Here is a 25893-nt window from a genome sequence, read left to right on the forward strand (position 1 = left end):
TATGCAAATTGTTGTTTATAAGCAACCAGCAATCCTATTTGTTAGAATTCTGAAAGTATTGTGTGTATGTATGTGGGCAGAAATTCTTATCTTTTTCTGTCAATTTGATAAATTCCAATGGTAGGAAACAGCACACAATATTCATTCAATTAGTATTTGTTTAATTAATAAGTGAAACCAATACCTATCTAACACCTAACATGCTAAGGACTATGATCAGTGATAAAGCAAGAGCCCTTAGAATATTATGTTTTAAGGTGGGATTAATTTTTTACATGAATCCTACTTAAGTTTTAAAAAGATCTGTTCAATACTGGGCTCGGTTATTATAGTGTAATTATAGTTAAAGCCAAGTCTTATTACTCTGATAATGACATTCAGTTCAGTTCAGTTGCTCAATCATGTCCGACTCTTTGAGACTCCGTGAATCGTAGCACGCCAGGCCTCTTTGTCCATCACCAACTCCCGGAATTTACCCAAACTCATGTCCCTCAAGTCGGTGATGCCATCCAACCATCTCATCCTCTGTCATCCCCTTCTCCTCCTGCCCCCAGTCCCTCCCAGCATCAGGGTCTTTCCCAATGAGTCAACTCTTCGCATGAGGTGGCCAAAGTACTGGAGTTTCAGCTTCAGCTTCAGTCCTTCTGATGAACACTCAGGACTGATCTCCTTCAGAATGGACTGGTTGGATCTCCTTGCAGTCCAGGGGACTCTCAAGAGTCTTCTCCAACACCGCAGTTCAAAAGCATCAATTCTTCGGCACTCAGCTTTCTTCACAGTCTAACTCTCACATCCATACATGACCACTGGAAAAACCATAGCCTTGACTAGACGGACCTTTGTTGGCAAAGTAATGTCTCTGCTTTTGAATATGCTATCTAGGTTGGTCATAACTTTCCTTCCAAGGAGTAAGCGTCTTTTAATTTCATGGCTACAGTCACCATCTGCAGTGATTTTGGAGCCCAAAACAATAAAGTCTGACACTGTTTCCACTGTTTCCCCATCTATTTGCCATGAAGTGATGGGACCAGATGCCATGATCTTAGTTTTCTGAATGTTGAGCTTTAAGCCATCTTTTTCACTCTCCTCTCACTTGCATCAAGTTTTTTAGTTCCTCTTCAGTTTCTGCCATAACATTAAAGAATTCTAAACCAATACGACTTGTGTAAATAACAAATTATTTCATAGCTCCAAAAACTACTGTTACTGACAGCATAGACACATCCAGATGTGGGAAAATGATACAAAGCTCATTAATTTGTACCGTTTCTTTACAACTTAAACATTTCTCATTGCCTAAGACCTCGATAATTTTTATGTTTTTCTAAAACAGCACAATAGTCCATCAAATTGATAAAACAAACTTTATGTCCCATTTTTCCTTATTCTTAGACATTCAGATTATCTCCATTATAAACAACACTAAAGTAAGTTTTCTGTCTAAAACCTTCTTTATATTAGATGATTTTCTTGGGATAAATACCCAGGAAAGCATTTACCCAGTATTTTACAGCTCATATCTGAAGTGCGTTTCCAAATAGTTTAGAAAAAAAAGCTTTTACTGATTTTCACCATAAACAATGTAAGACAGTTAATTTTGCTGCATCGTTACCAGCAATGGATATTGTTACTCTCTCTACATGAGATGGTGTCCTATTTTTCTTTCCCTTTTAAAAAAAATAGCTATCAAGGATGAGCTCACTTGATAACCTCTAGTTTTCTCCCCATTTTTTCTTGGTATCACTACTATCAGCTAACTCAGGATCCTTGCAAGGTCCACAGACCCCCCAGTCAACTGGCAGTAATTCGATGGCAGAGGTTCCAGGTGACCTGAAGCCGCCTACTCCAGCCTCCACCCCTCATGGACAGATGACCCCAATGCAAGGTGGAAGGTATGTTAAAAGATCTCTGTGAGCCATACAAAGTTAGATTTGTCTATCTTTTAGTTTTCTGGAGCAGACTTTAGAGAGAGAGAAAATGGTGTTCTCTAGTGAGTTTTTAAATATCGACTACCACTCGTTTCAGTCATATAATTTACTTTGGATGGTGTTCCCATGTACACAGATTTCAAGGTTGGCTTATTTTCTGGATCAGCATTTGCAGGTGACTAATGCTCTGTGGTTAAGCTTTCATGTCTCTCGTCTCATCAGAAGCAGCACTGTCAGTGTGCACGACCCATTCTCAGACGCAAGTGAGTCATCGTTCCCCAAACGCAACTCCATGACTCCAAGCACCCCGTACCAGCAGGGCATGAGCATGCCAGACGTGATGGGCAGGATGCCCTACGAGCCCAACAAGGACCCCTTTGGAGGGATGAGGAAAGGTAAATGCCAAGGGCCCTCTGCGCAGGGTTGGTCCAGAGGGCGTTCTGCCATCCTGTGACTGACTCACTGACCCATTCGAGACGTACTGGAGCCCCACTCCACAGCCTACTAAATTTCCAGCCGTGAGGAAAGTACTTAGCAACTCTGTGCCTCGGTTTCTTCATCTGGAAATTAGGATAATAAGGGGTCATGAAGAGGAGCTGAGTTAATGCACATAAGTACAGGCCTTAGAAGAGTGACTGGTACATATCGTAAGCAGAGGTGCTCTTGATGCTGCCCCAAGTCAGCATCAGGCTTGTCTTAAGGCATGGGCTGGGTGCTAAGTTGGTAAACCAGACAGGCCCTTGTGGAGCTGACGGGCTACAAACGAGATAAAAAGTAAGGTAAACCACGTATATGTGACTAAAGATGGTTTTTGACAGAAGAAAGGAAACAACCAGGAAGAAAGGACACAAAGAACAAGGGCGTGGCGGCGGGGGGAGGGGGGTGGCAGTCGTGGAGGAGGGGCCTCTCCTTGGGAGGGAGGGCGGGCAGGGTCTCTGGGGACGCAAGCAAGGGGCAGGCGAGGGGCGCTGAGGCAGCAGTGAGGCTGGTGTGCGTCGGGGGTGGAGGCTCCTGGGCACAAAGAGCCGAGGGCCGTGCTGAGAACGTCCAGGCCCCCAGGTCCAGAGCCTTTCCACTTCCTGCATGTGCTGATGAGTTTGGGGTTTTTACGCAGGAAGTGAGGTGACTGGGTTTTTGTTGTTGTTGTTAAAAATAAATGAGTAACTATCTGGACATTTATGGAGAATGTATTGGAGAGAAGTGAGGGTCAAGTTGGGGAGACCACTGTCAGAGTCCTCAGAGAGGTGAGGAGTTGGGGTGAGACCAGCAGGGAGAGAGAATGGAACCACTCAGTATATGTGTGGGGAGGGGAGGGTAGAAACAGCAGGACGTGCCGATGGATTGAATGTTGAATGTGGGGTTAAGGGAGAAGAACCAAGAGATGGTGACTGAGAGGTGGGCAGTCAGGCGACAGAGGGAGGTGAGGGTGGCTGTCATTGCCTGTGGTGTGGACACCTGGGAATGAACAAGACAGAGAGGAAACCAGAGTTCACTGTAGATGTCAAGGCAGTGAGGGGTAGGCTGTGTGTCTGGAGCTGGGCAGAGCACTGTTATTGGGTGTAATCTTGGAGAACCAAGCAGAGAAATGGCATCAACAACTGTAGGACGGACGAGATCCCCGAGAGCTCTCACTGACATGAGCAGACACCCAGGCTGGGCTTTTCTCTTGCGTGTGTCAGTCCCCTGCGGTCACTCGGCCCGAGACCGCAGGTCTCTCAGCCTCTGCCCTCTCTAGCTTCTCCACTGGCACACAAGCTCTACGTGCTGTTGACATTCTTCCTAATGCAGCAGAGTCCTGTGAAATTGAGGCATGGTATGACTATTTCTGAAATACATACAAAAAAGTAGTGAATGACATTTTTATGGAAGTATTTATTCTGGGATCCCTTAAATAATAGTGCCTTTACATGAATTTTTTGATAACATTGTTTTAAGTAGAGACAAGCATAAAGCCCTAAAGCCTTGGTTTTGACAAGTATTATGGAGGAATGAAATGGCAACCCACTCCAGTGTTCTTGCCTGGAGAATCCCAGGGATGGGGAAGCCTGGTGGGCTGGTGTCTCTGGGGTCGCACAGAGTCGGACACGACTGAAGCGACTTAGCAGCAGCAGCAGCATGGAGGAATGAAAAATAAAAAAAGAATCTCAAAATTTTAAATGTTGGGCACATTACCATTTAATTAAATGAAATTCTATTTCATATGTATTTCATATACCCGTTACACAAAACAAGATAATCTATAGTTTTTCCTTTCAAAAAGTTTGAGCTGCTTATTTCAGGTATAGATTTTTCAAAACATGCAATAAATCCATAAGCTCAGAAATTCAAGAGCTTTGTGAATGTTGGAGTTAACTGTTTTCCTTAGTGGTATGAGATGCTAGAAAGAATGTGTTGTTGGTGCTGTTGGTGGTTGTATAATACCTTTAAACTCTGAAAATATGACAATAACATGGAAAAATAATTATGCTTTGGAATCCGGTTTCAAAGTTATGGAAAACTATTCCAATATCCTATTATGCTATATTTGACAGCATGAGTTCTATTTCTTTTGTCTCCTTATGCCTATATTTTTTTAATGAAAATAAGTGTGGTGGTGAAGAGGAGATGACTGTGGATTACCTTGCCCTAGGTACCAGGTAGCTCTATAGAGTGTTTTCATCCACTGTGTAAATGATACAGTGGCTCGGCGGGAGCCCTGTCTCACATTTCCCCCATGTATTTCAGCTTACCTGCTATCTTCCACTACTGACATATTTAGTACCGACTTAAAGCAGGTAAACAGAAAGCCCACAGGAAACAGATTTTCTTACAGCCCTACCCCTGTTACAGTAAAGTTTTCCATTCCTCAGTTCACCATATTCTGTCAGTGAACTTGGTGGGGCTCTAATTTATTATTTAATGACCAACATCAGTGGATATCACACCTGTTGCTGCTGCTGCTGCTCCTGTGGTTGACCTGGAATGTGGTGGGATGGTAGATAAAAGAGCCTCCTCTAAGACCCAGAAGCCCTGAGTAGCCTTGGCCCTGCCTGTCCTCCTGCCTGCCTTCCTCACCTACTTACTCATTCATCACTGATCGAGGAATTGATTGATTGCTTGCTTTTAAGTAAACAGTAAGTGAATATTTATATACTGTTTAACTTAACAGTATATAGTTTGAATATTTATTAGTATCCACAGATACAATCCTACTTACTCTTTTTAATGCTCTAGTAATTCATGGTTATTTCCTAATACTTTGTTATTATAAATAATGATACAGTGATTATTGAAGTATAGCTAGCTGTTTTTCACACTTGTAGAGTGTTGCTGTGAAATAGATTCCTGGAAGCAGAATAACAGAATCAAAGAATAAGAATTCTTATTTTGTTTACTGAGTACTATTTATAACAAACTTTTTCCCCTGTTTAATTTGTACTGTTGTAACAAACTACCCCAAGACTTAGTAGCCTTAACAACAGCACTCAGTTATATCTCACAGTCCAGTGGTAGGTGGGGTGGCTCTTGACTCCACATGTACTCAGCTGGGACTCTGAGGTGGTGACTGTCATCCGAAGCCTGGTGGAGAGCTCTGCTGAGCGCAGGTGCCACCTGAATGGCTGGTGTCATCCGGAGGCTGGCTGGGAGCTGAGCTAGAGCTGTTGCCAGGGAGCTCCTCCTGGGGCCTTTCCACGGAGCTTCTTGGGCGCCTGGTGCCATGGGAGACAGGCTCCAGGAAGGAGTACTCCAGGAGCCACAGCCTCACTTGCAGTTTCTTACAGCCCTCTGCCATATCACATTTGCCAGTGCCCCAGTGGTCAGAGCTGGTCATGACATGACCAAGCCCAGCCTCTCAATGTATGGGGATTCCACAGGCTATGAGCACCCAGAGATGTCCTTCTTTAGTGGGGGGGGGGGGGTGTGGGGTCACCAAAATATAGCCTTACCATAGCAGGTATTGGCAGAAGTTACACCAATTTAAACACTCTTAACATGATCATGTGGACCCTCCAACTAAGAATGATTATTAATCATTTTAATGTTTGTCAGTCAGATGGGGAGAAGGGGAAAAAGCCTCATCTTGGATGTCCTTAATTATGATTGAGGTCATACATCTTTTTATATCAGTTTAGTCACTTAGTCATGTCTGACTCTTTGCGACCCCATGGACTGCAGTGCGCCAGGCCTCCCTGTCCATCACCATCTCCCGGAGCTTGCTCAAACTCATGTCCATCAAGTCAGTGATGCCATCCAACCGTCTCCTCCTCTGTCATCCCCTTCTCCTCCTGCTTTCAGTCTTTGCCAGCATCAGGGTCTTTTCCAGTGAGTGAGTTTTTCACATCAGGTGGTCAAAGTATTTGAGTTTCAGCTTCAGCATCAGTCCTTCCAATAAATATTGAGGACTGATTTCCTTTAGGACTGACTGGTTTGATCTTCTTGCAGTCAACGGGACTCTCGAGTCTTCTCCAACACCACAGTTCAAAAGCATCAATTCTTTGGTCTTTCTTTATAGCCCAACTCTCACATTCATACATGACTACTGGAAAAACCGTAGCTTTGACTAGATGGACCTTAGTTGGCAAAGTAATGTCTCTGCTTTTTAATATGCTGTCTAGGTTGGTCATAACTTTTCTTCCAAGGAGCAAGTGTCTTTTAATTTCATGGCTGCGTGACCATCTGCAGTGATTTTGGAGTCCCAAAAAATAATCTGCAACTGTTTTCACTGATCCCCCATCTATGTGTCATGAAGTGATGGGACCAGATACCATGATCTTAGTTTTCTGATTACTGAGCTTTAAGCCAACTTTTTCACTCTCCTTTTTCACTTTCATCAAGAGGCTCTTTAGTTCTTCATTTTCTGCCATAAGGGTGGTGTCATCTGCATATCTGTGGTTATTGATATTTCTCCTGACAATCTTGATTCCAGCTTGTGCTTCATCCAGCCCAGCGTTTCTCATGATGTACTCTGCATATAAGTTGAATAAGTAGGGTGACAATATATAGCCTTGATGTACTCCTTTCCCTATTTGGAACCAGTCTGTTGTTCCATGTCCAGTTCTAACTGTTGCTTCCTGACTTGCATACAGATTTCTCAAGAGGCAGGTTCAGTGGTCTGGAATCCCCATCTCTTTAAGAATTTTCCACAGTTTGTTGTGATCCACACAGTCAAAGGTTTTGGCATAGTCAGTAAAGCAGAAGTAGATGTTTTTCTGGAACTCTCTTGCTTTTTTGATGATCCAACAGATGTTGGCAATTTGATCTCATTCCTCTGCCTTTTCTAAATCCAACTTGAACATCTGGAAGTTCACCGTTCATGTACTGTAGAAGCCTGGCTTGGAGAATTTTGAGCATTTACTAGCGTGTGAGATGAGTGCAATCGTACAGTAGTTTGAACATTCCTTGGCATTGCCTTTCTTTGGGATTGGAATGAAAACTGACCTTTTCCAGTCCTGTGGCCACTGCTGAGTTTCCCAGATTTGCTGGCATACTCAGTGCAGCACTGTTACAGCATCATCTTTCAGGATTTGAAATAGCTCAACTGGAATTCCGTCACCTCCACTAGCTTTGTTCGTAGTGATGCTTCCTAAGGCCCACTTGACTTCACATTCCAGGATGTATGGCTCTAGGTGAGTGATCACACCATTGTGGTTATCTGGGTCGTGAAGATCTTTTTTGTATAGTTCTTCTGTGTATTCTTGCCACCTCTTCTTAATATCTGCTGCTTCTGTTAGGTCCATACCATTTCTGTCCTTTATTGTGCCCATCTTTGCATGAAGTGTTCCCTTGGAATCTCTGATTTTCTTAAAGATATGTCTAGTCTTTCCCATTCTATTGTTTTCCTCTATTTCTTTGCATTGATCGCTGAGAAAGCCTGTCTTATCTCTCCTTGCTATTCTTTGGAACTCTGCATTCAAATGGGTATATCTTTCCTTTTCTCCTTTGCCTTTCACTTCTCTTCTTTTCACAGCTATTTGTAAGGCCTCCTCAGACAACCATTTTGCCTTTTTGCATTGCTTTTTCTTGGGGATGGTCTTGATCCCTGTCTCCTGTACAGTGTCACGAATCTCTGTCCATAGTTCTTTAGGCACTCTATCAGATCTGATCCCTTAAATCTATTTGTCACTTCCACTGTATAATTGTAAGGGATTTAATTTAGGTCATACCTGAATGTTCTAGTGGTTTTCCCTACTTTCGTCAATAAATGGAAAATAACTTCAAAATGGAAAGTAACTTCAAAACTGGTTCTACTGGAGGTTGATGTAAGAGCATGTAAGATATGAAGTATTTGGAATACCTTATAAAACAAAATATATTCTACCAGTGTCAAGACTTCTTTATTTGCACCTCTCAACCAAAGACACATTTTTCAGCTCACAAAATTGTAATCAGCTTTTATCTCATGCAACATAAAAGTAACCTTCATAGGATAAAGGCAGGTGTTGGTAATAGTGTATATCAATTAAGATTTGCATTAAAATGTTTTTTTATTTGCCTACAGGCTAGTTTTTGGGCTTGACCCAATTTCCTTCAGGCTGTGAGCAAATGCTAATTTGCATATTTGACCTAATTGACACTCTACCCCTTGTTAGAAATATCTCATCCCTTCTTGAGCTGTCCTTACTCCTTCATGATTTTCTTCATCCTGATTTTAGAGTAAGTCAGTGCATGGGTGGTTGTTAAGGTTTTCACTTTTTTTTTATTTTTCCTAAAAGAGATAGGAACTAACTGTATACATATCTCTTCCTTACAAACTACTTCATGAGATGATATTACCAACCTTATTTTATAGATAAGGAATTAAACTTAGAGATTTATCAACTTAACCCAAAAAAGTATGGATCTGGGCCTGTATTTGTTTCTTATGTTACTGATAACAAATTACCACAAATGGCTTAAAACACACAACATACACATATGCTCTCCAATTTCTGTGGGTTCTCAGCTCAGGGTCACAGTACAAGTCAAGCTGGGAGCCTAGATTCCATTTCTCTGAGCTCGTAGTTGTTGGTAGAACTTAGTTCCTCACAGTTGCTGGACTGAGGTCCTGTTTTCTTGCTGACTGTCATCTGGGGCCTTCTCTGCTTTTAGCAGTTGCCTTACTTCCTAACACGTGGGCCTCTGACCTGCGTGGCACTGCTTTTCAAGGCCAGCGGGAGAGTGTCTCTGACCTGCTCTGTCTCTTAACTCTAGATGCCAACTTAAAGGGCCCACATGGGTGCTCTCCCTTTTGGTTAGCTCAGCGAGCTGATTGGTGACTGTAATTACGTCTCTGAAATCCCTTTTGCCCTGCAATGTAGATAATCCTGGGAGTGACATCCTGTCCCATTCATGGGTTCACCCCACACTCCGGGAGACTCATACAAGTTGTGTACGTGAAGGGGGCTCAACTTAGAATCCTGCCTCAACAGGGCCCATCTTAACTTTAGACCTTATGCTCTTTGATAGGTATTGTTATCTGTCATATTAAGGATAACAGCACTGACTAGAAAGGGATGTTTGGGCCCTTTGGCATTTGAAAGTGCTTAATTTTTTGTCTGTTACTGAAAATATTTCAGTGCCTGGAAGCAGCGAGCCTTTCATGACGCAAGGACAGATGCCCACCAGCAGCATGCAGGATATGTACAACCAGAGTCCGTCTGGAGCCATGTCTAGTCTTGGCATGGGGCCACGGCAGCAGTTTCCCTACGGAACCAGTTACGACCGAAGGTGAGTGTTTCCTAAGATGAAGATGAGATGACTTATTCGAAACTGTGCTTTCCACACACACATCTCTGAGCCCTAGCAGCTGATGTCTGCTTCCTGCTGAAGTTCGGTAGGACTGTACGTGTCAGATGGCTGCCTTCAGTCGATGACTGTAACAGGAACTGGGGGAAGGACGTTGTCCCCAGGTCACCAATACAGCCATGTTTTTATTAGTGAATTTTAGAAATATGCCAGGGCTGGCTGGCCAGAGCACAAGTCTTCTCCCTAAGGATGCAAGAGCCAAGGTTGTCCCAGCCACTGTCACCACACCGAGACTGCCGCTCCAGGGTCCGTGTGTGGCTCCTCCCTTGACCTCAGTGCCTGCCCTCCTCCCCACAGGCCGAGGTCTGGGCAGGTGCCACACTGGGCTGTCAGCAGGCTCGGGCAGCAGTGGGTTCTTGGTGACGTCTTCCAGGCGTTGTTTTTTCAGGTGTTCCCCCTGTCCCCTGCGAACATTTTAAACTGAGAGGGAATGCTTTGCTCCTTAATAAACATCTGATAAAAGCCAGGGTAGCTTTTCTTTTCTCAGGACATCCCCTTGATACTAAAATGGCAAGTAAGGATGCATTACTGGCCCAGATTATTTTAATAAGATAGAATGAAAGTCATTGAAATGTCTCAGAGAGGAAGCTGTTCCTCGAATAGTGACTTAGGGGGGACTTCCTTTGTGAAGAAGGCCCCTGACCGTGGTCCTTACCATGGAAGACCTATCCCTTGCTTGTCATGTTCATTACCTCCCTAATGGAGACTTACTTAGAAACCAAGCCTTCAACTGAATATTTCATTTTTAAAGAAAACCAGTGGAGGTAAAGTAAAGCTCTTTCTCTGACTGTTGCTCTGAGGCAGGCCTCAGGACAGGTGTGGTTTTCATCATTTCCTTGGCGGGGCCTCGGTCCACACTGCTCCCTCTCAGTCCACATGCTGGGTTTTGTAGGTCCAGCTAAGCAGTCAGGTGTCCCTGGTTTAATACAAAGGAAAATTTTGGTTGGAAAAATCACTGTTTTACCAAATCAGGTTTCTTTCTAGCATTCTCTGTGAGCCTGGTTTTTGAGTTACACAATATCGCATGCTCAGAGCTACTTTGTACTTTTTAATAGTGACTGGGGAATCTCAAATTCTCATTCTGACCTTCTAATGAAGGTTTAGTTGTGAAATCCGCCTTAGTCACTTAACCACTGTGTGAAGTCTGATGTACCAGATCAAGGATTTTTACTAAGATTTGGTTTGTTTTTGAGAGTCCAGGAAAAGCTTTTGGAGGGGGAAGAGGCAAGGGATAGGCTGATGAGATCAGAAGGAGAACAGTCGTCCTCGGACATATATTCTTAAAGGAACCTGAGCAAATATACTTTTCTGAAGTGAAGTGAAGTTGCTCAGTCGTGTCCGACTCTTTGCACCCCCATTCCAGGCAAGAATACTGGAATGGGTTGCCATTTCCTTCTCCAGGAGATCTTCCTGACCCAGGGATTGAACCCAGGTCTCCCGTATTGTAGGCAGATGCTTTACCATCTGAGCCACCAGGGAAGATATATAGTTTTCTATTTCTTCTCAGATGCTTTCTGGAATGCAGCATGGCCTAGGTGTAGAAGTTATTTTGGCCTTATCACATTAGGATTTGAGCTTCCCGGGTAGCTCAGTGGTAAAGAATCTGCCTGCCAATGCCATGAGTTCAATCCCTGGGTCGGGAAGATTGCCTGAAGAATCTCTATGGACAGAGGAGCCTGGCGGGCTACAGTCCATGGGGTCGCACAAGAGTCGGACACAATTGAGCGACTAAACAACATTAGGATTTCCTTCATTAAGTTTTCTCTTCTGGAAAGTGTTACTTGTTCAGCTTAAATTTCATCCACATCAATTATACTTCTTTTCTCCTAACTATAAGCTTGCCTCCAGATTTCAATGTCATTAGCAGAAACTTCCCTTGTCTGTTTTACATGTGATGTTCTAAATTTTCATTTATTTTCTTTCTTATTCTCATTCCTTGACCAGTGTTGTTTCTTACAAAATTCAGTATACTAACTACATCAGTTTAATTTCTGAAGTTTCAATTCTGTTGTTCTTTTAAACATGTATTTTTATGGTACTTATAATTTCTCAATATGAAATAAAAGTATGTTTATTCCCATTTTAAGATTTAACAGAAGTACATTTAAATCATCCCTATTATCCTTTTTTTGTTGTTGTTGACTTTTGGGGTCATAGAACTTTGAAATTTTGAGTAGTTATGTCTATACCAACTTAGTATCGTTTGGACTAATTTTGAAGGATTCCTTTAAAAAACTTGCACATTTTATACTCACGATGAGGAAATTAGAAACAGAAACATTTTCCACGTTTGTATGTCAATACTCTGGTGCTCCTAGAAATACTGCTTTGACTCTCAGGTTCTTCTGTTGTTTCTTACGCTCGTTAATGCCTCACTTCAGGGTGTGTCATGGCCTCCCTGGTCCCTCAGTAGATGGGCGGGGCCCCTCCTCAAAGACAGAGGGACTCCTTGCCCCACCGCCAGGGCTTGGCAGCACTCCCAAAACGGGTGCTGTCCTCCTTCCACTGGGAGGGGAAGTGCTGCTGCTGCTCACAGTGCCTGTCAGGAGGAGGCCATGGAGGAAAGACAGCGTGGAGTGTCCAGAAGTGGGCTCTTCCTCCCTCCCTTGGCCCGAGGTCCACGGTCAGTGAAGTTTTCTTTGAATGCTTCATTCTAGGCATGAACCTTATGGGCAGCAGTACCCGGGCCAAGGCCCTCCCTCAGGACAGCCGTCATATGGAGGACACCAGCCAGGCCTGTACCCACAGCAGACGGTGAGTTGGCAAGCAGCGTGCATCTCTGTGCTTTCTGTTTAAAATTCAGACTCACATACTTCTGAAGACTTTTAGGAAGTATAACCAAAATGACGTGTAACAATCAGGTTATATTTGCTTATGCTAAAAAGTATTCTTAGGATTTTGAAATCAGTAGGTTAGAAGTAGCTCTTGAAAATATGTTATTGGAAGTTAAGGACACTCATCCTTATAAATAATAAGCCCAAATTCAAGTATATTTTAGACATATGTCTACTCTATATACTATTATATCAATTGACATTTTAGCACAGAAATTTGTCAATATATTTTAGTGAATATGTAGGGTGAACAGCTTAAAATATTATATGCTAATAGTGAAAGTTGATCTCTTTTAAGAATAAGATTATTTAAACTGTGTCGGCTAGGTGTGTAGGTGCGTGCTGTTGACAACGTGCTGCAGCTCAGCAGTTGCGAGGTGTGTGAACTAACCACGGCTAACACAGAGGAGCGCACGTCAGACACAGGAATTTGCTGTCGCTAAACAACTCTTCAGGTCTAAGACCTCTTGTAAAATAGAAGGGGTTTTAAACATTAATTTGACCAGAGCATGTTTGTATAGAGACTTGTATCATCAAATCAGCACCTTAAACAGTGTTCTGCCATATGCGTGCCTCCGTCCCGCGCTCTCATCAGGAGCTTCCCACCCCATCCAGTGGTGGAAGCCACGGCCTCCTGGGAGGGGAGCTCCGTGAGGCCGTACCAGCCCTGTCCTCAGAGGTTCTCCTGGAGGAGACCCACATCGGCTGGAGGCTGGGGTGGGGTTCATCCAATGTCAGGTGTCGGGCACAGGTCAGAGTGAGGAGCCAAGCTGTGTATGGAGGCATTTCTGTAAAGTTAGGCCCAAGGGGTCTGTTTAGTCCCGGAGCCCTTCAGGCTGGCCCTCAGAGCGCTCCGTCACTTGTGGTGAGGTCTCCAGCTACCTACACAAGCCATCCCCGTGATCTCCAAGCCCCAGTTCTGCACGGCCTGTGTGGTAGTCACCCTCGCCTTGCTCTCCCAAATCCACCTGGAGAATACCAGGAGAGGAGGCTGGTTTTTTCACCCATGCCCTGCTCTCCCAAATCTGCCTGGAGAATACCAGGAGAGGAGGCTGGTTTTTTCCCACAGAAGTTTTGAAGTACACAAACAGTACGTGCAGTGGTTTGTGTAGTGCTGAGCATCACACATAAACTGTTAGTCTGTGGACATGGGCGCTGCCCATATTCATTTTGAAATGAACATTCCACCAGGTGATAACTATTTTGCCTGATTTAAGTGCGTGATTATACCTGTAAAAGCACATTAGTGTGATCTGTCTCTGTGAATTTTCAGAACTACAAGCGCCATATGGATGGCATGTATGGGCCTCCAGCCAAACGCCACGAGGGAGACATGTACAACATGCAGTATGGCAGCCAGCAGCAGGAGATGTACAACCAGTACGGGAGCTCCTACTCCGGCCCGGACCGGAGGCCCTTGCAGGGACAGTATCCTTACCCCTACAACCGAGAGAGGATGCAGGGCCCGGGGCAGATACAGCCACATGCCATCCCTCCACAGATGATGGGCGGCCCGATGCAGTCGTCCTCCAGCGAAGGGCCTCAGCAGAGCATGTGGGCGACCCGCAACGATATGCCTTATCCCTACCAGAACAGGCAAGGCCCGGGCGGCCCCACGCAGGCCCCGCCTTACCCCGGCATGAACCGCACCGATGACATGATGGTCCCTGATCAGAGGATAAACCACGAGAGCCAGTGGCCTTCCCACGTCAGCCAGCGTCAGCCTTACATGTCCTCGTCAGCCTCCATGCAGCCCATCACGCGCCCGCCTCAGTCGTCCTACCAGACGCCACCCTCACTGCCAAACCACATCTCCAGGGCGCCCAGCCCCGCCTCCTTCCAGCGCTCCCTGGAGAGCCGCATGTCTCCCAGCAAGTCCCCCTTCCTCCCCTCCATGAAGATGCAGAAGGTCATGCCCACCGTCCCCACGTCCCAGGTCACCGGGCCACCCCCCCAGCCGCCCCCCATCAGAAGGGAGATCACCTTCCCTCCTGGCTCCGTGGAAGCCTCACAGCCAGTCCTGAAACAAAGGCGGAAGATTACCTCAAAAGATATCGGTAAGCATTCCCAAAGCTCTGCTCCTGAAATGATTTCCTGTTGCCATCTAGAATTTTAATTTTGGGTTAGATGTAGTTGGATAACCTCAAAGGGATGAAATTCTGTGACTGCAGACTATCAGGACGTGCTTTTGTGCAGGAGCAATAGTTGGAAGGCACTACTCTGCACTGAGAAGGAGAATTAAAACGGATTTCTTGCATGTGAGTGTTACTCGTGTGAGAGGGCAGAGCCCCAGGTGAGAGATGGGGACTCCTCGGTAACTGTGGACTGTTATTTTGGGCTTAAAGATTTTATCTTAACCAAACACATAATCTCTGCCATGTGTGCTTAAGATGCTTAGTGTTCCACAGCTGCAAGGCTGATGGAACACTAGGGTGGCCTGAGAAAATTTGACAGCAAGCCACTCTGTAATTTTGGTAAGGACATAAAGACAGTGAGTTCCCCTTGGAGCAAAACCAGAAAACTGACTATGCTACATAGACAGACACATAATATGCTATATGGAACTTCACATGTGGATAGAATTTAGGTGATCCCTGCAGCACTGTTGACAGGACCAAGGAGCTCTTTCAGGTGAACACCAATGTCATACACGTTTATCCAGGTGGAATCTTGTAAATCCTAATTAGACATTTGGAAAATCTGGGAATACACACAGTTTTTCTGCATTGTTTTTTAAGTACTTTTAACACAGCTAAGGAAATAATAGAGTTCAGTTTTATCCAAACTTTTTTTCCCAAAAATCTCAAAATCACGTGATTCAAAGTTCTTTGCAGTGATGAGAAAATTAAATATTTTAAAGATATGACCATTGTTTATAATCATTGGACATTAAGGGCAGGGGGGCGGTACGGGGAAGTAAGGCATTCTGCACAGAGGACGTGCTGAAGGCAAGAGAGAAACAGACCCTGGGCACCGTATTACATATGGTAATATATATGTAAAAATATATGCATGTATTTAAGTAAACGTGTGTGTGTGTGTGTTAGTCACTCAGTCATGTCTGACTCTCTATGACCCCGTGAACTATAGCCTACCAGGCTCCTCTGTCCATGGGATTTTTCAGGCAAGAATATTGGAGTGAGCTGCCATTTCCTTCTCCAATTTAAGTAAAAAAATACATTTAAATTTGAAAAAAAATTCTCAGTGCATGTTATACCAGCCTAGGGAAACTTACGTTCCTGATGTTAAAATGAAATTTGCCCTTCTATTATGCAAGTATTATGTGCCTCTCTTAGAAAATTTGAAAATTAGATGAAATTAAAATAAAATTGGACACCCACGGCGCCTCCCACCCAGGAGTTGGCATCTGGCCTGGCTGCTGCTGTGGGGAGTTCCAGCTGCTCACACCATGTGCTTCCACCAGTTTCCTGAGATAGCTTCCCTTAAAATTTCAGACACACGATGGACCTCCCCTCCAGCCCCATCTCGTGACAAATCTTATAAACCTTTGCTCTCATCGTTCCTCTTAGCCTCCATCTCAGGCCAGGCTCCTAAAAAACCAGAACCGTCAAAATGCTAGTACTTGTCAACAGCATGCTCTGTGGCCCAGAGCTCAGACCAGAAGACGGCATGGAAGAATGAAAGCTTTCTATCAGTGAGCATGCTGTTTGGGAATTAAATTTTGCTTATATTCTGCATACTCACCAGCCTTCTGAAGATGCTACCTTGACACATTTGTGAATAGAGTCAAAGACGACAAATACAGAAATAATCATTCCCACTTCTGTTTAACCTGCAAAGCAGAAAGCTCTTCACCTACAGAAGTTTCTGAGTCAGTTGTCAACCTCCACGTGAAATGACCATGTTTAATTGTCCCTTGGAACCTTTGTTTAAATCAATATTTTAACTTAACATTCTGCTTTTTCTTCTTCTTTTGTTATTTTCTATTCTTTCATGCGTAGAGTTAATATTAATCATGTCCTTATTCTTCCACCCATTTTTAGTTACTCCAGAGGCCTGGCGTGTGATGATGTCCCTTAAGTCAGGTCTCTTGGCTGAAAGTACTTGGGCTTTGGACACTATTAATATTCTTCTCTATGACGACAGCACTGTCGCTACTTTCAATCTCTCCCAGGTAAGCCAGCACCAGTCCAACTGAGAAGCAAATTAGAAGAAGAAAATAAAGTAGTATATAATGCTTAAGCTAATGCCTAAAGCAGGTAGGACTCCCCAGCTAAAATTTTTTATCATTACAGTTAACTATAAACCAACATCAATCAGTGTATAGCTGTCTGAGAATTTTGTCTGGAACAATAATTTATTTCAGTCTTTAGTATAAACACACATGTATATTTCTCATAAGAAAACAGTGACCTTGTGTGCACATGCATGTGTGTGCATGGAATAGACAGTAGTGGCAAAATCAAACTGTTGGTTATAATGAGCATTAGCAGGCCAGTGAGAATTAATCCAAATGTAACATAAAGTTATGGCTGTAGTCAGTGTTGGAAAAGACATCACCATGCAATAAGTTGCAGTGAGACCATACCCTGTTTTTCAGGGGGACCTAACATCTTTCTATTAATTAAAAAAGTATAAAATTTAAAAAGACTTTATATTACAGAAAATATATATAGAGAGTGAAGTAAACAGTTTAATGAACCCCTTGTACCATCGTTCATGCAGTAGTAATGAAGTCATGGTCAAACTTGTTTCTTGATGTGTTCCCTCCCATTTCTGCCCCCCTCTAGTTTATTTTGAAGCAGTCATTTAAAAGCCTCCTACCTTTAAAAACCCTCCTTTGATCTGTGCTAAGCTTGAAGTAGCTTCTAGCATAATAGCTGGAAGAGAGAAGGAGCTGAGGATTAGGAAAAAGGCCGAAGAGCCAGCTGGACTACAAATTTTTTTAAGAAATATTTAGAAACAAAAATCAGAAAAGGTCATTTTCCCTACTGTGTATGAACAACTCTGCTTTTGTTGAAAAAAGCCAAAACATCTAATTCCCTCCCTTCTGTTGAACTAGGACCAGAATCTTCCACTTCCTCTTCTCTCCTTTAACTCCTCATTTTAGCCCTGAAAGGCAGTTTTTCAGTTGATACCAAGTATATTAATAAGATCATAAACATCGCATGAAGTCCATTTTAATAGAAAATAAGTATTAAGAACATATACTACCTTTGCTAGAGTAATAAATTTCCCTCCTTATGCTAGGTGAGCTGCTGTTGAGCACAATTTTTCATAACCAGCATTGCTTCAGCAATTTTCCCTCTTCCCTTGTCCTGGGAAAAAATTAAGCTTTATGTTGGGGGCGAGATGGGAAGGGGTGACATCCAGACCTCCACTTAAAAAATTGTGCCTTCGTACCCTAAAAGCAAGCTCTACCTGGCTGGTACTTGGGTGTCCCCTTGCTTCTTTATAATTGTTTCAAACTACCTCGCGGGAAACTTACAGCCAGATAATGAAATTATAGTCAATTTCCATAACACCTATCATTAAGAAATCCTTGTTTACTTACTTATCCTTCATCATCCCTAAATGCAGCAGCATTGGTATTGAGGGAGGGGAGTATGCTGGTTCTCTTGATATAAACATCCGCTTAAAGGAAACAGAGCTGGTTCTCAGAGTTGCTTTTGTCTTTCGGCTGGAGTTGGGAATAGCTGAAATATAAAAGTGCATTCTGTGAAACATTCTCATTCATTTATCTCAGGGACTAAATTGATTTGTTTCTAATTTTCTGTGTTTATGAGCTACTACATTGCTGAAATTATCTTCTCCCCAAAATATATGGAGAATGTAAATTAGAATAACCTGTGGCACCTAAGACAAAAATAACCATAAAATCCTAAGAATAATAACCATAAAAATCTAGGCAAGCAGAGTTTCAGATAAATAAAAGAGGAGAACAGACTCACTTTGGGTGAATGAGTCTATAAAATCCACGTTCCCACTCTTCTAGTAAGAATGGTACTGTGTCTAAGCCAGAAACAAAGGTAAAGAACAGCAGAGCACTCCCTCGGGGATAGTATCAGAAATGGGAAAGTAACAAGTAAGTTTTCATGTTAATGGTGTAAGAAAGTAAACACCAAGTAAGAAAGATAGTAAGTGTTTATTAATGAAAAATTCAGGAAGATAGTTCTAACTTACACATGGTTTCTTTTTCTTGGCCTAGCCAAAAAAAAACATTAAAATGTGAAAATAATCATAGAGATGCATGGCTAGCTAGCAGGATTTTCACCCCCTCAGTCACACTGGAGAGGTTATGACATTGTACCTCTTCTCTTTCTCACCCTCTCCAGTTGTCCGGATTTCTCGAACTTTTAGTAGAGTATTTCAGGAAATGCTTGATTGACATTTTTGGAATTCTTATGGAATATGAAGTGGGAGACCCCAGCCAAAAAGCACTTGATCACAATGCAGCAAAGAGAGATGACAGCCAGTCCTTAGCCGACGATTCTGGGAGAGAGGAAGAAGATGCTGAATGTATTGAGGAGGAGGAGGAGGAGGAGGACGAGGAGGAGGAAGACAGCGGGAGGGCGGAGACGGAGGACAGGAGCAGTGCAGCTGTGGCCTCCCCCGATGCCACCACAGATCTAAAGGAGAAGCCCAGGCAAGCCAGTAAATTTGACAAGCTGCCAATCAAGATAGTCAAAAAGAACAACCTGTTTGTCGTCGACCGCTCTGACAAGCTGGGTCGCGTTCAGGAGTTCAGCAGTGGACTTCTGCACTGGCAGCTCGGCGGGGGAGATACCACTGAGCACATCCAGACTCACTTCGAGAGCAAGATGGAGATTCCTCCTCGCAGGCGGCCGCCTCCCACTTTGAGCTCCACAGGCAGAAAGAAAGACCAGGAAGGCAAAGGGGATTCTGACGAGCACCAAGAGAAAAGCATCATCGCAACCATTGATGATGTCCTATCTGCTCGGCCAGGGGCTCTGCCCGAAGACACAAACCCTGGTACCCAGACCGAAAGCAGCAAGTTTCCCTTTGGAATCCATCAAGCCAGAAGTCACCGCAACATCAAGCTGCTGGAGGACGAGCCAAGGAGCCGGGACGAGGCCCCGCTCTGCACCATCGCACACTGGCAGGACTCGCTGGCCAAGCGCTGCATCTGCGTGTCCAATATTGTCCGGAGCTTGTCTTTTGTGCCTGGGAATGACGCGGAAATGTCCAAACACCCGGGCCTGGTGCTGATCCTGGGGAAGCTGATTCTTCTTCACCACGAGCATCCCGAGAGAAAACGAGCGCCGCAGACCTACGAGAAGGAGGAAGACGAGGACAAAGGGGTGGCCTGCAGCAAAGATGAGTGGTGGTGGGACTGCCTCGAGGTCTTAAGGGACAACACGCTGGTCACCTTGGCCAACATTTCTGGGCAGCTAGACTTGTCCGCTTACACGGAAAGCATCTGCTTGCCAATTTTGGATGGCTTGCTGCACTGGATGGTGTGCCCATCAGCAGAGGCACAAGACCCCTTTCCCACGGTGGGACCCAACTCTGTCCTGTCGCCTCAGAGACTCGTGCTGGAGACGCTCTGTAAACTCAGCATCCAGGACAACAATGTGGACCTGATCTTGGCCACGCCTCCGTTTAGTCGTCAGGAGAAATTCTATGCCACGTTAGTTAGGTACGTTGGGGATCGCAAAAACCCAGTCTGTCGAGAAATGTCCATGGCGCTTTTATCGAACCTTGCCCAAGGGGACGCACTGGCTGCAAGGGCCATAGCTGTCCAGAAGGGAAGCATCGGAAACTTGATAAGCTTCCTAGAGGATGGGGTCACAATGGCCCAGTATCAGCAGAGCCAGCACAACCTCATGCACATGCAGCCCCCGCCCCTAGAGCCCCCTAGCGTGGACATGATGTGCAGGGCGGCCAAGGCTCTGCTGGCCATGGCCAGAGTGGACGAGAACCGCTCCGAGTTCCTTCTGCACGAGGGCCGATTGCTGGATATCTCAATATCAGCCGTTCTGAACTCTCTGGTGGCATCTGTCATCTGCGATGTACTGTTTCAGATCGGGCAGTTATGACATCAGTGAGAAGGCAGCCTGTGTGAGTGAAGACTATAGAGGCTCCCGTGTAACTGGCTGTGTTCTGTTCTTGTTTCTCCAGCGTAGGACGAAGGAAAGAAAATCTTTGCTCCTCTGCCCCATCCACTATTTACCAATTGGGAATTAAAGAGATAATTAATTCGAACAGTTATAAAATTAATATTTGCTGTCTGTGTGTACAAGTACATCCTTTCGGGGTTTTTTTATTTTGTTTTTTTTTTTTTTAACCAAAGTTGCTGTCTAGTGCATTCAAAGGTCACTTTTTGTTTTTCAGATTTTCTTTTTAATGTTCTTTTCCATGTCATATTGCATTTTGGGGGGAAGCAAATTGACTTTAAAGAAAAAAGTTAACGGCAAAAGATGCTATAAGATGGGAAAATTTCACCACACTGAGACAAAAAGGCGAAAACTTATCGATTTCCTAGCTATGTTATTCTTCAAATAATGAAAAAATTGCAACTGTATCCCATCGTCCAAAGCTCTGTGCAATAGAAATTTCTAGGTAGGATAGCGGGGGCTCACGAAGGTGTGTCAGGCAGCGGTTGAAGTAGGAAATGATACTGGTTTCTCCACAGGAAAATGGTTACATTAGGCTAGGAGCAAAATGGTTTTTTTAAGTTAAGATTGAAAACATACCTGACAACGATGAATGGAAATCGCTTCCTCACCACTAGCGTCATGTCTGCTGTCTGTCGTTTGACCTTCCACATGACAGTTCTTCACAATTCCTTTAATCATTTTTTAAATATTTTTTTTACTGCCTTTGGGCTGTGATGTATATAGAAGTTGTACATTAAACATACCCTCATTTTTTTTCTTTTTTCTTTTTTTTTTTTAGTAAAAAGTTTTTAGTTTCTTTTTCATGATGTGGTAACTACGAAGTGATGGTAGATTTAAATAATTTTTTATTTTTATTTTATATATTTTTTCATTAGGGCCATATCTCCAAAAAAAAGAAAAAATACAAAAAACAAAAACAAGAAAAAAAAAAACAAAAAAAAGAGGGTAATGTACAAGTTTCTGTATGTATAAAGTCATGCTCTATTTCGGGAGAGCAGCTGATCACAATTTGCTTCATGAATCAAGGTGTGGAAATGGTTGCATATGGATTGATTTACACAATGGTTACTAGTACAGACAAAAAAAGTACAACTAAAAGGAAGAAACACAACTTCAAAAATTTTTCAGTGACGAGAATCCACATTTGTATTTCAAGATAATGTAGTTTAAAAAAAAAAAACTTGATGTAAATTCCTCCTTTTCCTCTGGCTTAATGAATATCATTTATTCAGTATAAAATCTTTATATGTTCCACATGTTAAGAATAAATGTACATTAAATCTTGTTAAGCACTGTGATGGGTGTTCTTGAATACTGTTCTAGTTTCCTTAAAATGGTTTCATAGTAACCAAGTTAAAGGGGGGAAACAACCCTGTACTAACATAGCCCCTCATTATGAAACCCTGAGGTCAGGAGGGACCTTTAAGGGTTACCTACTTTAGAGTGGGGAGCAAGAGTTTGATTTTCTCAAAGGATTTCAATAACTGGCCTTTGTTTGAAGCAGTCAACTCTGACAATATGGCGGTCTGAGAATTTTCCGTGTCTGGGGGCGGTGGCTGCCAGCCCGTGAGGTGGGATCACTGGCCTGACAGTGTAACACCCTGCCTTTTTCTAACCCCATCCTAATTTCGATCAGAGTTCAATCTATTCTGTGTTTTTCCTGTGTGCCTCAAAGTTATTTTGCATTTAGTTTACTCCACCTTGTATAATATTTATATTGTGCAATGTTAAAAAGAATATGTTATATTGTATGTGGTGTACATAGTGCAAAGTGATTATTTCTATTTCAGGGCATATTAATATTCTCATATTCCTTCCTGTCCTGGTGCACAGTAGCTTTTGATTACTAGTCACTTCTAGTTTAAACTTAATTTCTTCCTGGGTCATTGACTGTTCTCGTGTAACAATCGATTTCTTTGAAACTGCTGCAGAGTTAAACCATTAGCGGACACCCTTCTGACTCTACCTCTTCACACCACCCTGCCAATCTCAGCAGACTCAAAACTTCCAAGTTTATTCGCCAGACCTGTTGTCTGGGTGCACATTACTCACAGTAATACATGGAAGAGTTAGATGAGAGCGCTCGGTTACAATGAGAGGGTGGAATGGGACTCTCGTGTCATAAAAGGTTTTTTTCCTGCAAGCATTCTCATCATCTGTCAACTCCCACATTACTCAGTCGTCTTATATAATAATGCAGCCAAATTTATGTTGAATTTAAAACCCATTTATAATTCTACTTTAAATTTATCTGCTTGCTAGGAACAGATTCTAGTGCTCCAAGCTTCAAATTTGGAGATTTGTAAGAGGGAATTCAATATTATTCTAATTCCTCTCTTACAGAGTATGAATAAAAGGTGTATACAAACTTTGAAGTTTGTCAATCAAAAGAGTGAAATATTACAAGAGACTGTTGTTGTCATGGTTTGAGTTGTAATCAATATCTAGAGTCTGACCACTGAGCAACAAGATTTTACATACTGATACGTGATGTAATCTCTAGAATAATCCAGGAAGATTTTAGCATCCTTTCTACATTCTTACCCCAGAATGAAGACTACAGAAGCCCGTGAAGAACTTACAGCCTGCCTGACATCATCTTGCCTACAAACTGAGTTATTGCTTTGTCCTAAAAATTAGTTGGTTTTTTCCCTATGAGGCTTTTCAGAAATTTACAGGATGCCCATACTTTAAATGTGTACAAAAAAAAAAAAAAGATTAAAATAAAGGTGCAAAGAAAGTTTAGTATTTTGGAATGGTGCTATAAAGTTGAATGTGTTGGTATTTGAATTTTTTAATGTCACAGAGTATATTACTGGGTGGCATGTGTGCAGAAATAATTATTCAAATGTTTTATTTAAGATCAAGAATAATATAGAATCAGTTTTTGTTGGTGAATGTGGCCTATTCAAAAACTAGTTAGGTGGTTTTTTAAAAATTATAATAGAGAATGATTTTTTAAAGGGGTTATGAACAGTTTGATAATGCAGAATGTAAGCTATTAACTACCTCTTTTACGAAAAGAAGATGGCTTTCGCCCTGAAATCATTCATTTACCAACTGTTGGAAATACTTCATTTTTTATCAAACACCATGTACAAATTCCCATTATCTGTTCACCTGCAAGGAAGCAAAGAGTATTATAAAAGAGCCAAAGTGACCAATCAAATAGTCCATTTTCTTCTCGCTGAGTTTTGTTTCACTTTCTTACCTGGGACACCGAGCACAGCTGCCTGATCAGTCTGCGCTCCACCACCCCCATCACCTCCCTCAGAGACCCTCAGAGTCAAACGAGCTTTTAAAACTGCCAATACATATTTGGGGGGGATAGTAAATAACCTGCTAAGATGTCACACTATTCATTACTTTAGCAGAAATGCATTGAGCACGTGCTGTGTGCGAAGCTCTGTTCAGGTGCTGAAGGGTCATTCATGAGCAAAGACCCTGATTCAGTTACGTTCTGGTTGTTCTTGTCAGATAATTGTAGAAATAAACTCATCTTCCAAATCCAGTGTTTATGCATTAAGAACACTGAGTATGTATATTTTGTTGACTAAGAAATGAAGTGAGGCTCTAGCTATGGGAACCAGAGTCTGGTAAGAAGGGGTCTGGACTGAAAGAACTCAGCCACGTCACCATGTGGCCTGACCCACATGCTTTTGAGTCTAGAACATGCACTGGGCAGCTGGTCTGCAGCCCCTTCCAGCTCTGCAGTGTGACTCAGGCACCTGTTGCCCTTCCCACTCTGCACACGAGGGTGCTTGTGCGTTCTCAAGTGCAGGGGAAAAACCCAGAGTCATAGCCTGGCACCCAGTGATCCCAGCTTACGCGATCAGCCCTTGGAAGTTCAGAAATTGACTGAAGCTATACAAGGAGACCTTGTTTAGGGCTTTTTGTTCTGAAGTCCCACAGACAGCCACATGTACCCATGCCCATCTCCAGTCACCACGTTTCATGCTTCTATCCGTGGATTTGTGGTCCTTCTTTTGTTTTATGATGATCCAAGTCATGCAATCCCCTCAAATGCCAAAGTTAAGTTAATCTACTTCGGGGTTTAAATATATGAAACCCCGAGCGGAAGTTGGGGGAAGACCATCTAATGTGTCCCAAAGTACAAGACTCCTCTTTCTTCCTGAATCTGATTTCAAGGACTTATTTTACCCCAGCTTTTTCTAAAGTATAATCTAAAGAACAGAAGTGATCTCAAAACAAAACCCACTCCTTACATATTCTCCTCTTGGGCATCTATAATCCACAGTATCACTTTAGAGAGTCTGAGAAATCCTACAGAAAAAGAAACCTTTTTATCCCAAGCATTTCCTGACTTAATCAACCTTGGAAGTTTTTTAAAATCCATATAAACATGCTGCCGAAGCTTGGGAAAATAATGGCATTAGCTGAGGAGCGTGCCTAGCTTCTAAAACGCCCATGTGCCTTGCTTATCCTCAGTGTATTCTTATTTCTTCCACTGAAATTGAGATATCCTTGAAGGAGATGTCAAGGAATCTTCTCTTGCTGTCTCTACAACCTTCAGTGAACGAGCTGCTTAAATTCTTTGAATCTCAATTCATCACCTGTAATTCAGTGTAACACCTACCCGAGGACTGGTGAGCATTAAATTGGATAACTGTATAGAAGTCTTATAACCTAAGTGATCACTGTGTATTGCATACGCTTTCCCTTTGGTGAGTGCCCTAAAGTGTACTTCACGTAATTTAAAAATCTGGCCTAAGCGAGCATCTTCCCATTTTCATAGTTACATAGTTTGTGTGGCTTTTATCATTTGGGGATTTCTTGTAAAAGCCATAAAGACTCAGTCTATTGATTGGCTGTTTAGTGCCAAGGGTGATGGCATAACTCTTCTACTGAGTGTTCGTTTTAGCTGTTGGACATCCAGAGGTGGTAGGAGTCCTCGCCTTTCATTCTGCAAGCCTAGGGGGAGACGTGTATATCTCTGGAGCACAGTGCAGTTGTGCAGTAAACTTGCCCTGTCCTGTCCTGGGGGGGAAAGTGGCTTATAACATTTTAGGGGTCAGATACCACAGGGGGGCTGACCACAGTGTTTTCTTTGCTATTCCTGTCATCTGATGCACACAGCAGAGAGCTTCCCTAAGAGAAAAGGGACTGCAGTCTTCACACTTAGCTGGAAATGGGCCATACTTCTGTGAGCTATAGAAGTGGAATTCAGGATGTTCTTCATTTCCATGTAAGCTTAAGGTCAGGTAAATAAATAAAGCCTGCGCTTTGATCTTCTGCGGAAATTTG

At 43.1% G+C, this 25893-nt stretch overlaps 1 protein-coding gene across 9 annotated transcripts in view; it reads left to right on the top strand.

Moving 5' to 3' along the window:
• Positions 1 to 23384, top strand: part of ARID1B (AT-rich interaction domain 1B) — a 435615-nt gene extending 412231 nt beyond the window's left edge. For all 9 annotated transcript variants that reach the window (XM_061428408.1, XM_061428404.1, XM_061428400.1 and 6 more), the window contains 7 exons: positions 1754 to 1892; positions 2151 to 2323; positions 9464 to 9614; positions 12350 to 12446; positions 13800 to 14583; positions 16531 to 16661; positions 18823 to 23384. In XM_061428408.1, coding sequence (XP_061284392.1) covers positions 1754 to 1892; positions 2151 to 2323; positions 9464 to 9614; positions 12350 to 12446; positions 13800 to 14583; positions 16531 to 16661; positions 18823 to 20547 — 3200 coding nt within the window. In that variant the 3' untranslated portion in view covers positions 20548 to 23384. The remainder of the gene's footprint in view (positions 1 to 1753; positions 1893 to 2150; positions 2324 to 9463; positions 9615 to 12349; positions 12447 to 13799; positions 14584 to 16530; positions 16662 to 18822) is intronic.
• The last annotated feature ends 2509 nt before the right edge of the window (positions 23385 to 25893 follow it).

The sequence above is a fragment of the Bos javanicus genome, chromosome 9 (assembly GCF_032452875.1).
Source record: "Bos javanicus breed banteng chromosome 9, ARS-OSU_banteng_1.0, whole genome shotgun sequence".
NCBI classification, from domain to species: Eukaryota; Metazoa; Chordata; class Mammalia; order Artiodactyla; family Bovidae; genus Bos; species Bos javanicus.